The sequence below is a fragment of the Mus musculus genome, chromosome 1, assembly GCF_000001635.26.
Source record: "Mus musculus strain C57BL/6J chromosome 1, GRCm38.p6 C57BL/6J".
Lineage (NCBI taxonomy): Eukaryota > Metazoa > Chordata > Mammalia > Rodentia > Muridae > Mus > Mus musculus.
Genome location: NC_000067.6, coordinates 191,045,826 through 191,061,759, shown reverse-complemented (window position 1 = coordinate 191,061,759; position 15,934 = coordinate 191,045,826). Strand labels below are relative to the sequence as shown.

Genomic DNA, 15,934 nt, shown 5'->3' with positions numbered 1-15,934 from the left:
GAGAGTAAAAACTCTGTAAGTTGGAGATTCAGCATGGTATCAAAAACCACGAGAAGGGGAGGATATAGCTTAGTGATAGAGATCTTACATAGTGTGGTCGAGGATGTTAAACAAACAAAGGAAAAAGGCAGAATCCCTTAAGGCAAGTGGAAAGAGAACAGAAGAGCTTGAAGTCACAAAAAGGACAGAGAATCAGTCAAGGAGACTGAAGAGTTACCTACCACTAGGCTGTGAAAGCAAATCATGAGGGAAATGTCCAGAAGCCTCTGAGGGACAGAGTGAGAGAGGACAGGAAAGCTCTGTGTGTTTGGCAACAGAGATCTCTGTTTTGATATAGTGTGCATCATGGACTGTGAGAGTAAGGAGGAGGGTGACTTCATTTTCTGCCACTCTGTTCCTTGCTAACAATGTTGTCCTTAATGGTGCCTCTGCTGCCTGTATATGGACCAAGAGCAGTTAATTACTCGTGTAAAACAAACGTGGTTGCTTCTGTTTGTTGTAGGATCTGGATGATGTGTTGGAGAAAGCCAGGAAGGTAAGCTAGAATCCATATCCCCCCCCCTTTTGTGCCCTTCCTGTTTCATTCAACATACTGTTTTTAGGGACCAAGTAGGCAGACTCTGCTGTTTCCGTGGTCAGCAGTATATTTAAGCTCTCACTCTGTGCCAGCCACAGAGCTAACCCCCCACTGAACTTTAGATCATTTAAAGTCTCACCTTCTGAGGAAGTTACTCTTTTATAGTCATATATTCTCCATTTGATAGATGAGGAATCTAATGTCTGCAGGTTAGTAGCAGGACAAAGGCACATGCTAATGAAATGATAGAGACATGCTGGTCTGATTTAAAAATGTGTCCCTACAGCCACCATGCTTAGCAGCACTGGAGAATGGGGCAGTCAGTCTTTTGAGTTTTAAAGTCATATTATTTTGGAGATCAAGGGTGTATTACAGTCTTTGGAAACATTTTGGTTTGTTAGAAAAAGTTATCAAGGGCTGTAGAGATGTCTCAGTGGAGAAAAGCACTTGCAAGTCTGATATTGCAAGCTCAATTCCTGGGACTGCAGTGGAAGCACAGAACTGACTCCAACTCCAGAAAGGTGTCCTCTGATTTCCACTCACTGCATGCGGTGTGTACACAGTGCACACACACACACATACTGCAGGCACACACATAGAGAATAAAATTTAAAAGTAAAAATTACAGAATCTTGGAAGTATTTCTGGAATTACGTGTACACTGCCATTGTGGCAGCTTAACTGGCTTGTGGGCTTTGGGATCACATGAGCCTAAGGATGGTGGTTCCTCCCAAAATGCAGTTTCTGTCCAATGAATTAAAGAAATGCTTACCTTTGGTCTTTATAGGTTAATGAGGTGACATTAATACGCAGTAAACATATGACCTTAAATAATAAGAGTTCAGTGGTAATCATTTTGATTATACTACTGGAACTGGGTTAAAAAATAATAAAATATATAGAAAAATTTAATATTTCCCTTAATTTATATTAAATGTGCATATTGTTTGGTATTCTGTTCTCCTGTTTTATTTCGTTTTGTTTTGTTTTGTTTAGGCTAATGTCATGGCCCTTGTGGCAGTTGCTGAACATGCAGGAGAATTTGAAAGAATTATGCAGCTTTCAGAAAGGTGGTGCTAGTGGTGGTGGTGGTGGTGGTGGTGGTGGTGGTGGTGGTGGTGGTGGTGGTTCTTCTTCTTCTTCTTCTTCTTCTTCTTCTTCTTCTTCTTCTTCTCCTTCTCCTTCTCCTTCTCCTTCTCCTCTTCTTTTTCCTATTCTTCCTCCTCCTCCTTCTTCTCCTTCTTCTTCTGTGTGTATGTGTATATGTGTGTGGTGTGGTGTGGTGTGGTGTGGTGTGGTGTGGTGTGTATGTGTGGTATATATTCACATCTGATGCAGATGTGCTTGCATATGTGGGCATGTGAACATCCAAGGTTGACATTAGGTATCTTCTTTGATGGCTCTCTTCTTTATTTATTGAGGTTGCTCACTAAACCAAGAGGACTCACAAAACCACTGATTTTGGCTAGTCAAGTTATCCTGGATTGTTCTAGGGATCCCCTGCCTCTGCCTCTCCGCCTCTCCGAACCTGAGATTAGAGGGAGCCACCATGGCTACCAGCTGGGGAGCAGAACTTCAGCCCTTCATGAGCTTTGTCAGCTGAGCCACCTCTCCAGCTTTGATGCTACTTTGTTTGTTTGTTTGTTTGTTTTTTCCCTGAGACAGGGTTTCTCTGTGTAGCCCTGGCTGTCCTGGAACTCACTTTGGCTGGCCTCGAACTCAGAAATCTGCCTGCCTTTGCCTCCCGAGTGCTGGGATTAAAGGCGTGTGCCACCACGCCCAGCTTTGATGCTACTTTTAATTAACCTCATTAATTAAATGAGGTCTTGACCTCTTGACCTCAAGCATCTCTCCCCCCTTAGCCTTCTTAGTGCTGAGACCAAAGCAGGGACCCTAAAGCTGCTCTAATGAAGGTTTCAAAGACTTATAAAGAAAGACAGTCCTGTCCAATTCACACATTATCAAAGAATTCTCTGTTAGAAGAATGAGGAGAAGCAGGCATGATAGCACACACCTTTAATTGGACTCTCTGGAGACAGAGAGAGGCAGGAGGATCCCTGTGAGTTTGAGACCAGTCTGGTCTACAAACTTCATTCCAAGCCAAATAGGGCTACATAGTAAGACTTTTGTCTCAAAAGAAATTTTAAAAAAGGAGGGAGGAGGAGGAAGAAAATCATGTCAGCCCTAAAGGCAGGGCGTTTCCTTCCTGTTCTTTAGGGACACTGTGGTCTCCGGACCTAAGGTTGTTTTCTTAACTTTCTACATTTGTAGGTATAATGGATTCGTCCTGCCATGTCTGGGAGTTCACCCAGTTCAAGAGCTTTCACCAGAAAAACCAAGAAGCGTGACATTAAAGGTAAACATCCTATAGAATAAGAGGCCTAACCAGTGCAACTGGCTCTGTCATCACTCCACAGTGCTTTCTAAGTTCTCGTCCTGGGCTGTGGAGATGGGAGGGCTGGGGGCTGGGCCTAGGCCCTCAGCCATGCCAGGCGAACATTCTGCCACTCACTGAATCGTCCAAGCTGGCCTTCAACTCATGCTCAGGCAGGGCTTGAACTCATGATCCTCCCATTTCCACTTCCGCAGTTGTTAGAATGGCAGCCTGTGCCACTAAAACCCAGCTTCTGGTTTGTATTCTTAGTTAATGACCGGAAACAAAGAAACGGGGCCTTCGATCAGGCTGAGCTTGTATGACAAGGAATGATATGGTGGAATTTTGGTTTTGCTCCCTCCATATATTTTAACCATGTCATACTGCTTTATCCACCACCCCCTACCCCCAAAGTGATGGGAGGGCTGGGGAGGTGCTCTGTCGACAGAGTGCTTGCTGCGCAAGTGTGAGGCCCTGAGTGTGGTCGTAGACCACATGTAAGATAACCATGGGTGTTGGCGCACACTACTAATCTCAGAGCTGTGGAGGTGGTGACAGGAGGGTCCTCAGAGCTCACTGGCCAGTCACCCTATAAGCCGCAGGTCCCAGTGGGAGACCTTGTCTCAAAGTGAGATTGCTTTAGCTAAGAATCACAGAGAGAGAGATGGGCTCGGTGGAAGAGTGCTTGCCTACCATATCCTAGGTTAAATCCCCAGTTAAAACATTAAAAGTCCAGAGGCCAGGGAGATGGCTCAGTGGTTAAGAATTCATACGACTTTTGCAGGGGACTCAAGTTCGATTCCCACCACCCTCCACCTGCAAGTCCACCTCCAGGAGACCCAGTGCCTCTGGCCTCTGAGGGCACCTGCATACACACAATTTAAAATAATAAAGACAAGTTTTTAAAACATATGAATGCATTGGTATGCATTAAATAAGTAATGTGACTCAGATTATAGTGTCAGTTTCTGTTTATCACCTGACTTGGCAGAAAACTCTAGTTCTTTCATCAGATGTTTGAATGGCCTCCCCACAAGTTTTGTTTATTCTCTCATAACTAGAACACACTCTGGGAGGTGCAAGTCTCTGCATCCAATCTTCATCCTTAACTTCCAGCCCCTTTCTGACTCACACTCTGTACTCGAGCTATTGCTCCCTCTTGTGGGTAAGAGGCCTTGTCTGATAACTTCCTCAGCTGTTGCCAGACAGCTTCTCCACTGGGGCTCCTACACCTGCAGCTCCTGGGCCAGTGTGAATTGTCCGTAAGTCTTCTGTATTTCTCTAAGGACTTCCGTTACTTCCCCCTCAGCCTTGCCTCCCTCTCTCCATAAACATTAATCTCCTTTTCCTCTCTCATCTGGTTCCCTCCTTTCCGTGGTTCTCTCTTATTCTGATTTTCTTCCATGGAAGAACTTTACAGTTTATGTATTCTGAAAATAATCCACCAAATGGTTTAAAATATTCCACAGGGAGCAGAGGAGATGGCTCAGTGGTAGGCACGCACCACCCTTGTGGGGTTCAAAGGTTGGACTCCCAACACCCACATCAGGGTGACAACTACCTGAGATACCTAGTTGTGCTGCCCTCTGACCTCCTCAGGCACCTTCACACGCATGACACATGGAACTCACTGAAGCACACATATCATATACACATACAATAAACAATGTAGCCCTGGATGTCCTGGAACTCACTCTGTAGACCAGGCTGGCCTTGAACTCAAAAAGATCTGCCTACCTCTGCCTCCTGAGTACTGGGATTAAAGGCCACCACTACCCAGCTAACAATAAACAAATCTTTAACATCTTATCTACAAGCAATTTCTAAATCTTCACCTTAGAAAGACACCACAGGCCAAATTCTCTTAAATGCATAAGGTAATATCACTTAAACTAGCAGCCCACCACTACGGCAGTTCCCAGATGAGCTCATATGTGAAATGCATTGCTTATATTGTTGAACTCTTATGAAGATCGACCAAGCAGGATCATGAAGACAAATCAAGGCAAAGAGAACAAAGGGGAAATGGGTCTGCTGCTATTGTAAACTGACAAACCGATGCCAAGGAGGAGACAGTCATGTGCATGACAGCCACGGAACTCCAGATCAGACCTTTGAGGACATGTCTCCTCCTAAGCAGAGGGGCCTGTGGAAGTGGGATCCTCACAGCCCGGTAACCAGAACTCAGAACTCGTGTGGATGTTCCTTCTGAGATGTCTAGTTAGAGCTGCCGGTTTGATGGAGGAGATAATTCCTACAGACAGGTTGGGTAGAAGATTCAGGTGTGTGAGGTGCCAGTATGGCGTAGGGCCTTGCCTATGCCAGCCGAGGAGCCAGCATTCCCACTCGGCATTTACAAATTCACATTTTATTTTCCTTGCAGGATTTGGATGTAGCTTTGCCTATTATTGAGAAGTACAAGGATCGCTTGTTGGCAATCGGAGAGGTAAACCCATTTGATGATCACATGACGTCTAATTCAGACCTCCATGGGACATGTGTAATAGTCCTTAGTTCAGCACTAGTGATTATAACGGACTTGAATTGTTATGTTCACCACTGCGTTCAGCCTGCTAATAACTTGATACTTGTGTGGTAAGCAAGACCACCTGGGAATGGAGTAATAGAAAGCGCTCCTCTAGGCTTGCTTTAATGGTGATGGAATGCATTTTCTATTTACAACGATGATATAGTAATACTTCCAAAAACGCAGCTTTTGCTTAAGTGTGGCCATTGCTCTGAGAAACTAAGACACCCTGTAGAGGGAGGGCCATGAAATGGTTCAGCAGAAAGCACTTGCTACCAAGCCTGCTCTACACAGCGGGAAGGAAGAACTGACTCCTGAATGTTGTCCTCTGTCTTGCATGTGTGCACTATGGCCTCCATGTGTAACCCTCCACCTAGTAAATGTAGTTTTTAAAATTGAAAAAAAAAAACCCAACTTCATAAGTAACATAAAGGCATACTTTAGTCTTGAGTGTGTGATTAAAGACCTTGTCACTTGAATTATTAATAATGCTAGAGAACTTTATCACAGTAGAAAAGTACCTCTTCCTATTAAACATAAAAGATAAGAAGATGCATTGTGACTGGAGTGCATAGAGTACCCACCAGGTAGCAGCAGTGAGAGTGGTCTTCTGTAATCTGCATTGCTCTCAGTGCAGTGAGCCCGCCTGACTTCTGAATGCATGCAGGGCTGCTACACCAAGCTGAGATGCGTGGCATACACAGTGAATGTTAACACTGTAGAACCCCACAAGAGGAATGTAAAACAACTTAGACGTCAACTTCAACTATGTTATTGTGTTACTTTATCTACTTGGCTAACACTCTGACGTGGCTGCTGTGTAATGATGTCTGAGGTCGGTGTGCTGACTCATGGTCTCTTTGGGCTCATGGCACAAGACATGTGATTCTCCTTTGTCTTCCTGTTGCAGGTGGGGCTAGACTTCACCCCCAGATATGCAGGCACTGATGAGGAGAAGGAAGAACAAAGACAAGTCCTAATCAGACAAGTGCAACTGGCCAAAAGGCTAAATGTGCCTCTGTGGGTGAACTATCTTTCTACTCATAACTACACAGCAAATTCCTTAGCAGTTGGTCCTCTTGAAATGAGTTCTCTCTCTCTTTTTCTCTCGGTTATTTTTTAAAATTCATTCTTTCTGAGTGTGTGTGTGTTTGCCTGCATGCGTGTCTGTGGACTATGTTTGTGTAATGCCTGTGGGAGCCAGGAGAGGTCGTGGTACCCCCTGGAACTGGAGTTAAAGTTGTTAACCAGCTGCTGCCATGTGGGTGCCAGGGACAAGCCCGATCCTTGGTGGCAAGAGTAGCTGACTCATCTCTCTGACCTCTTGAATTATTTTAATACAACAAAGGAATTTTGCTGTTGTTAAACAGAAATGTGCACTCACGCTCAGCTGGAAGACCCACCATCAGCCTCTTACGTGAACAAGGTACTTATACTTCTATCCCTAACGCTCCAGTGGAGGGCCTAAGGAGCAAGTGTGTCTCCCTTTGATCCCTGAAAGACAAGGGCTGCATGGAGAGTGGAGGAGAGCCCACCAGGATGAGCTTGTGGGCCAGGCTAGCACTTACAAGGTCGTTTTGTGCAATTATGTGTCCGTCCGGCTTGACTGGAGCAAATGAAAATTTGAAGTTTCAATTTCTATTTATCTTTTAAGATTTATTTATTCATTTTAATTTTGTGTATTTGAGTGTTTTGCCTGCATATATGCACATTTACTGCATCTGTGCCAGGTGTCCTAAGAGGCCCAAATAGGGCATCAGGCCCTCTGTAACTAGAGTTATAGACAGCTGTGAGCTGCCATGTGGGTTCTGGGAACTCAACCAGGTCCTCTGCAAGAGCAGCGGGTACTTTTAACGCACAGCCATCTCTCCAGCCCCTGGCTCCAACAAGGGAAAATAAGGCAAGAAGGACTCATTGCTCGTGGTCGGCTTGTTCTCTGTCTGTTGCTTTGGGGCCAGATAGTAGAGGGGCTTGCCCACAAACCTGATGACCAGAGTTCAGTACCCAGATCTCTGGGGAGGTGTCCTCTGACCTCTACTGTGGCACATAGTACTTGTACAAACACATATATACCATGAGTTAATATATGAAAATGATAACTAAATAACAAAGCAGCATTACTGTGCAGATGTGGCCATCGTGTGCAAAGAGCATGCTCACTTGCTCTGGTTTCTCTAACCGGAACACAGTTCTTTTCCAAAGGTTAAAGTGCAATCACCAATAAGAAATGCACCTTATTTTTAGACTCCTATATGCATTAAAAAGTCCTATCAGATGTATAAGATGCAGTACATGTACATGTACAGGTGTGTTAGTCTACAGTTGTGTGTATACAAAACCCCACATTGTTTGGTTGTAGCCTACTAAATCAATTTTACAACAAAATTATGATCATCATGAATATTCACATGACTTGAAACTCAGATGGTGAAATAATGGAACTCCCTGCAGTTAGAGGTGTGGCAGTGATAGGTTTGTCAGTGCTGAGCCCTCTCCCTGCAGTTAGAGGTGTGGCAGTGATGGGTTTGTCAGCGCTGAGCCCTCTGGAGTCACTGAACACTTGATTTATGGCGGCTGAACAACTACCATGTAAGAGCTGGAGTTAGTGTGAAAGATGAACCTCAGTGGTGAGGGATGGCCCCAGTATGGGGAAGGGCCTGGGTTTGGTCCTCAGTCACACACACACACACACACACACACACATACAAGGCAAGGGGGCGGAGATTAGGGGTTGGTTTTATGAGCCTCGGCCTGTTTAATTTGTGAATCCTTTTTTTTTCTCTACTAGCATTTCCTTAGGAAAATTGAAGGGTTTGCCTGAAACCCTTTTCTTACCATTCTTAGGAATGGTACTTTGACAGCTGACAGACATGAAAAAGACCTAGTGGTAGAGATAGTTTAGATGATTGCTTTAAAAACTGCATTTCAATGTTATTCAACTACTTGTTTGTTTGTTTGTTTGTTTGAGACAGAGTTTCTCTGTGTAGCCCTGGCTGTCCTGGAACTCGCTCTGTAGACCAGGCTGGCCTCGAACTCAGAAATCCGCCTGCCTCTGCCTCCCAAGTGCTGGGATTAAAGGCGTGTGCCACCACGCCTGGCGTTATTCAACTATTTTATTCTGAAGATTAAAAAACTTATTTTTCTCCTGGCTGAACATTAACTGTTTATTGAAACTTTAGAAGCAATGGAATATGATCTTGGCATCATCATAAATATTTGCTTATAATTCAGATTTCTGTTTAATTAGACTAATGGGAAGCTCTTTGTTAGGAGACAAAATGGAACTGTGATTTGTGTTTGATTTGAGAGGTGCAAAACAGGTTCTGCTGCATGCATTTGACGGTCGGCCATCGGTAGCCATGGAAGGCGCCAGGGCCGGTTACTACTTCTCCATTCCCCCATCCATCGTACGAAGTGGACAGGTAAAGTCTTCGATTAAAACTTACCAGACACTCTGTATGGTGCAAATAACATATGCTGTGTGACAAACTTGTGATGCTATTCTAGTTACGTTTCAAAAGTTAAACTTGTCTCCACTCAAACATTTAAAAAGCTTAAAAGGGACCTGCGGCAGACTGGAGAGGTGGCACAGTGGACAGTACTACTCTTTTACTGGGCGAAGTGGCTCGTAGAGTTATAGCACAGTGTAGGATGTGTAAGTGCACACACAAGCACAGTATAGGATGTGTAAGTGCTGACAAGGAGCACAGTGTAGGATGTGTAAGCGTGCACACAGAGCACAGTGTAGGATGTGTAAGTGCACACACACAGCACAGTGTAGGATGTGTGTGCACACAGAGCACAGTGTAGGATGTGTAAGTGCTGACAAAGAGCACAGTGTAGGATGTGTAAGCGTGCACACAGAGCACAGTGTAGGATGTGTAAGTGCACACACACAGCATAGTGTAGGATGTGTGTGCACACAGAGCACAGTGTAGGATGTGTAAGTGCACACACAGAGCACAGTGTAGGATGTGTAAGTGCTGACACAGAGCACAGTGTAGAATGTGTAAGTGCACACACAGAGCACAGTGTAGGATGTGTAAGTGCTGACACAGAGCACAGTGTAGGATGTGTGTGCACACAGAGCACAGTGTAGGATGTGTGTGCACACAGAGCACAGTGTAGGATGTGTAAGTGCACACACCGAGCACAGTGTAGGATGTGTAAGTGCTGACACAGAGCACAGTGTAGGATGTGTGTGCACACAGAGCACAGTGTAGGATGTGTGTGCACACAGAGCACAGTGTAGGATGTGTAAGTGCACACACCGAGCACAGTGTAGGATGTGTAAGTGCTGACACAGAGCACAGTGTAGGATGTGTAAGTGCACACACAGAGCACAGTGTAGGATGTGTAAGTACTGACACAGCACAGTGTAGGATGTGTAAGTGCACACACAGAGCACAGTGTAGGATGTGTCACTGCACACACAGAACACAGTGTAGGATGTGTAAGTGCACACACAGAGCACAGTGTAGGATGTGTAAGTGCTGACACAGAGCACAGTGTAGGATGTGTAAGTGCACACACAGAGCACAGTGTAGGATGTGTAAGTGCACACACAGAGCACAGTGTAGGATGTGTAAGTGCACACACAGAGCACAGTGTAGGATGTGTAAGTGCTGACCAGCACAGTGTAGGATGTGTAAGTGCTGACACAGAGCACAGTGTAGGATGTGTAAGTGTACACACAGAGCACAATGTAGGATGTGTAAGTGCACACACAGAGAGCACAGTGTAGGATGTGTAAGTGCACACACACAGCACAGTGTAGGATGTGTCAGTGCACACACAGAACACAGTGTAGGATGTGTAAGTGCTGACACAGCACAGTATAGGATGTGTAAGTGTACACACAGAGCACAGTGTAGGATGTGTGTGCACACACAGAGCACAGTGTAGGATGTGTAAGTGCACACAGAGCACAGTGTAGGATGTGTAAGTGCACACACAGAGCACAGTGTAGGATGTGTAAGTACTGACACAGCACAGTGTAGGATGTGTAAGTGCACACACAGAGCACTGTGTAGGATGTGTGTGCACACAGAGCACAGTGTAGGATGTGTAAGTGCACACACAGAGCACAGTGTAGGATGTGTAAGTGTACACACAGAGCACAGTGTAGGATGTGTAAGTGCACACACAGAGAGCACAGTGTAGGATGTGTAAGTGCACACACACAGCACAGTGTAGGATGTGTCAGTGCACACACAGAACACAGTGTAGGATGTGTAAGTGCTGACACAGCACAGTGTAGGATGTGTAAGTGCTGACACAGAGCACAGTGTAGGATGTGTGTGCACACACAGAGCACAGTGTAGGATGTGTAAGTGCACACAGAGCACAGTGTAGGACGTGTAAGTGCACACACAGAGCACAGTGTAGGATGTGTAAGTGCACACAGAGCACAGTGTAGGATGTGTAAGTGCACACACAGAGCACAGTGTAGGATGTGTAAGTACTGACACAGCACAGTGTAGGATGTGTAAGTGCACACACAGAGCACTGTGTAGGATGTGTGTGCACACAGAGCACAGTGTAGGATGTGTAAGTGCACACACAGAGCACAGTGTAGGATGTGTAAGTGCACACACAGAGCACAGTGTAGGATGTGTAAGTGCACACACACAGCACAGTTTAAGGTGTGTGTGCACACACAGAGCACAGTATAGTATATGTAAGTGCAGACACAGGTCAGTGATAAAAACAGAAGCCTGGCTGCAAAGCCTACAAATGATTTTGTCTGTCTCTGGGAAGCAGGTGCTTCTCTGAAGAAAACAGCAGACAAGACAAGTTGAAAAGAAGCTCAGTCATTCCCTCAGGATTGCAGAGCGACACTGTTCCACACGACTGAGTCTGCTGCCCACTAACTTCACCCTAATAACATACACCCAAGGGAAAAAAATATATTCACAAACTCAAACATGGATGCTCAGGGGCATTGTGTGTGATTGTCACACAGCAGAGACAAGCTAGTCGTGGGTCTACTGACGGATGTCAGATAAACTAAATATGACATACTCATACAGTGGAGTATTGGTCCGCCATAAAGAGGAACACGCTACTTAAACCATGTCAGAATGTCACTGAACCTTGAAAACATATTAGGAGAAAGCAGCCAGACACAAACGATCACATGTTGTAAGATTCTGTGTAAATGAAATGTGCAGACAAGACAAGCATTGGAGACGGAAAGTTGGTTAGTGTGCGCTAGTGATTGGAGGGATGGAAGACTGACTGGTGAGGGAATGGAGTGATGGAGTCGGGTGGAGGTGTAAAGGTTATGTATGTGCATATGTGTATTCACACACATGCTTATGCATTGTAGGACCAGGTGTAAAGCCTCACACATGTTAGGCAGTTGTCCCCTTAGCCTAACTGTCACAGTATAGGAATTACAGTTCAAAGTCTTTCAAAGACAACCTCTGCTAACGTCCCGTATCTGGTCATTCTCATGACACTCATTTTTCATACTCTATGAGATGAGGATACAGATCACAATCAATGGTGCTTTCAATTCTGTGAGACACATCTGTATCATTTTTCAAAACCAGAATAGGTGCAGAATATAGAGTAGGTGCAGAATATAGAGTGAAGTCCAGCCAAAGAGTTTTAAACCTCTCTGTGAGCAGCTGTTTGTCCTTTTAGTTGATTTCTCGTAGGGCATTTCTCGCATTTACTAGATTGTGTTTGTTTCCCTGAAAGCTTTGGATCATCTTTGAAATTTTAGGCAGTATGCCTACTTTGAAATGGTCATGTGGCCATCAGAAGTGGACTGGTGAGGGCGTGGTAGCTGTCCAGTGAGCTCTGGTGATAAAGATGGATGTTCATGTCCCGCAGGACAAGACTCGTCCACGTGTAAGTTAATGCGCTTCCACTTCTTCCTGTTTTAAATGTTCTCTCTCTTTTCTCTAAGAAGCAGAAGCTTGTGAAACAGCTGCCTCTGAGTTCTATCTGCTTAGAAACAGATTCACCTGCGCTAGGACCAGAAAAGCTGGTAAGCGGATGTCTGGTTTATAGACGCATCTTTTCATCTGGGCTGTTGTGGCTTAGCTGGGACTGGCTGCAATACTCAAATGCTAAGTTGAGGCCATTCCCCCGGAGGATCTTTTCTAAACACTGCTGAGCTTCAGAGATTGCCGTTTGTCGGCGAGCGTGCTTCCATGCCGGTAGTAGTGAGTGCCATGAAGCATGTCTGGGATGACTAAGATTTCCATCAAACCCTTTTTGAGAGTCCAAGATGCTGATTGCCTGACTTTGGGAAATCTACTGAAGTTCTCTAAAACTATATTCATCTGTTTGTTTATTTAACCATTTATCCATTCATTCATTAGTGAAACTGGGTCTCACATAACCCAGGCTGGCCTCAAACTCCCTATGCAGCTGAGCCTGGCCTTGAATGCCTACTCTTTTTACCTCTGCTTCCCTGGGGCTGGGTTATAGGTATCCACCACTATGCCCCGCTGACTTTTCAGTTATAAATATAAACTATCTTCACTATTTCATAAGAATTACATGAAGAAATTTAAATAAGAATGCCTACCAGTGGCTGGTATGAAGTAATGAACAGCCTCTATTATATAGCTCTGGCTGTCCTGGAACTCTATTTATAGACCAGGCTGGCCTCACAACTCATAGAGATCCACCTGCCTCTGCCTCCCAAGTGCTAGGATTAAAGGTGTGCACCACCACGCCCAGCTTCATTAGCTTATTAGGATGTCATCTTTTCTGTGAACAGGGCACTGTCTTCTCATCGCCCGTTTGAGGTTAATGGGGTGTTCCAGGAAGGGACTAAAGCCTTCTCTATGAGAAATCAGTAGGACTAAGGACTCATGTCCTTTTAGACCTCTGTATTCATATCTACATACACACACACACCTCTCTAGGATAGGATCAGCCCTTGTGTCTATATCAAGACACACACATCTCTCTAGGATAGGATTGGCTGAACACAATCTTTTGGACCTTCTTTCACTAGTATATATTAATAAATATGCTTTTCCTCAGAGTGTTTTATGTACATTCTTTTGTTTGTATGTATATTTCCGTGAGGGAGTTGAATCCTCTGGAACTAGAGTTATAGACAGTTGTTGGCTGCCATGTGAGTGCTGGGAATTGAACCTCGGTCCTCTGGAAGAGCAGCCAGTGCTCTTAACTACTTAGCTGTCTCTCCAGCCCTCAGAGTGTTTAATAACCACACAGTGTTCCATTGTTACAACTTGCCGTTAGGGCTGGAGAGATGGTTCAACAGTTAAGAGCATTGGCTATTCTTCCAGAGGACCTGGGTTCTATTCCCAGAATCCACATGATAGCTCACAGACATTTATAACTCCAGTTCCAGAGACCTCAGTGGCCTCCGTGGCCAACAGTCAGGCATGTGGTGCACACACATACATGCAGGCAAAACATACACATAAAATTTTTAAAAAATTGGTAAGTCATGAATGTATATATGTACTTATGTGTGTATGTATGTGTGTAGTGTATGTAGTGTGTGTGTCTTTGTGTGTTTCTGAGACAAATCTCATGTAGCTAGACTGACCTCTAACTTAGAATGTAGCCAGGTTTGACCTTAAACCCCTGCTTCTCCTGCTTCTGCCTCCTAGGTACTGGGAATTCAGATGTGTGCCAGCATGCTCGGCCAGTCTGAGTTTCACCTCTGTAATGGACAGCCTTGAATGTGACTCTTTGAAACACTTTTTTTTTTTTTTTTTTTTTTTTTTTTGGTTTTTTGAGACAGGGTTTCTCTGTGTAGCCCTGGCTGTCCTGGAACTCACTTTGTAGACCAGGCTGGCCTCGAACTCAGAAATCCGCCTGCCTCTGCCTCCCAAGTGCTGGGATTAAAGGCGTGTGCCACCACACCCGGCTTAAAACACTTATTTTGTTAGCCTGTATTATCAAGAGTTTTTTACCTTAATAATTGTATTCCTCTTATTATTATCCCAAGTAGCCACTTACTAATAATTACAGAAATGTTTTCAGTAAGTCTAAATGCTGTTGATTGCAGAAATATTGTTATTATTATTTTTTTAATCATTAGGAAACACAACTGAGGGGGGCTGGAGAGATGACTCATTGGTTAATAGCACTGACTGCTCTTCCAGAGGTCCTGAGTTCAATTCCCAGCAGCCACATGGTAGCTCACAACCAACTGTAATGGAATCCAGTCCCCTCTTCTGGTGTTTCTGAAGAGAGTGACAGTGTACCCACATACATAAAATAAATTAAATAAAAAAAAGAAAAAAAGAAACACAACTGAGGAGCTAGAGAGATGGCTCAGTGGTTAAGAGCACTGGCTGCTCTTCTAGAGGACCTGGGTTCAGTTCCAGCACCCACATGGCATCTCACAGCTGTCTGTAACTTCAGCATCTGACACCCTCACACAGACATACATGCAGGCAAAACACCAATGTACATAAAATAATTTTTTTTAAAAAAGGAAAAAAGAAACGACACTGGGTGTAAGCAGAATGTTTATTTCACAGGTATTAAGATGAGGGGGGTGTACCTTAAGGTCAGCAAGCTGGCAGAACCTAAGTCTAGTCCTTGGGGCATTTGAAACCACACTGGGCAGGTAGCCTTTGAGGTGAGGGGCCAAGCAGAGTGCAGTGGCCTTTCCCAGAACTCATGCAAGCAGCAAAACAAGGGACACTTAATCCTTCAGGCAAGCTGCTCTCTCTGGGTTCAGTTGGCACCCGCTTCACATGCTGGGTGCTTAGGGCTTCGGCTGCAAGTGCCTCCAAGTTCTTCCTGGAACAGCATAAACATAGAGTCGCCCATACCTGCCAAGTTCATCCACCCTGACTCTAAAAGCATTAAAAAGGAATGTCAGCTCCTTCATAGAGTATGAAAGGAGCTCACCAGGGTGTGTGTGTGTGTGTGTATGTGTGTGTGTGTGTTTCTTAGCTACAGTCTCCAAGGATCTACACACTGAGTGTCAAGCTCTGTTCTCTTTCAGACACGGAATGAACCCTGCAACATTTCCATCGCAGCAGAGTTCATTGCCCAGGTGAAAGGGATTTCAGTGGAAGAAGTCCGAGAAGTGACGACGCGGAATGCATTCAGACTGTTTCCCAAGCTGCAGAGCCTGCTTCAGAAAGAGCTTCAAAGTCACCCCCTGCAAGCCAAGTCAGCCCAGGGCAGCGCTGGGGAAAGCAAGGGCTTGCTTTAGTGGCCTCAGAGAAAGAAGCCATCTTACATGGCTAGCAGTCACAGTTTTACAGAAATGTTCCTCTTAAAAACAAATTTGGAGCTGGAGAGATGGCTCTGCCATTAAGAGCACTCAGTTGCTGCTCTTCCAGAGGACTCGTGTTCAGTTCCCAGCAGCTATGTTGGGTGGTTCAACTGCCTGTAATTCCCTCCAGCCTTCTCTGACACTAGCACACTGGTGGCATATCTCTATATAGACACACGGAATATAAAAATTATTTCTAAAAACTGTATTTTTAAAAAA

At 44.8% G+C, this 15,934-nt stretch overlaps 1 protein-coding gene across 5 annotated transcripts in view; it reads left to right on the top strand.

Annotated features, from left to right (window-relative positions):
* Positions 1-15,934, top strand: part of Tatdn3 (TatD DNase domain containing 3) — a 17,250-nt gene extending 1,316 nt beyond the window's left edge. Inside the window, exons 2-10 of one of the 5 annotated variants that reach the window (NM_026895.1) lie at positions 503-535; positions 1,574-1,647; positions 2,849-2,933; positions 5,335-5,397; positions 6,389-6,498; positions 6,849-6,904; positions 8,788-8,900; positions 12,398-12,478; positions 15,440-15,934. In NM_026895.1, coding sequence (NP_081171.1) covers positions 503-535; positions 1,574-1,647; positions 2,849-2,933; positions 5,335-5,397; positions 6,389-6,498; positions 6,849-6,904; positions 8,788-8,900; positions 12,398-12,478; positions 15,440-15,652 — 828 coding nt within the window. In that variant the 3' untranslated portion in view covers positions 15,653-15,934. Of the gene's footprint in view, positions 1-502; positions 536-1,573; positions 1,648-2,848; positions 2,934-5,334; positions 5,398-6,388; positions 6,499-6,848; positions 6,905-8,787; positions 8,901-12,397; positions 12,479-15,423 lie in introns of all 5 variants that reach the window. The other 4 variants (NM_001163421.1, NM_001357166.1, NM_001163422.1 and 1 more) reach the window with 4 other exon arrangements.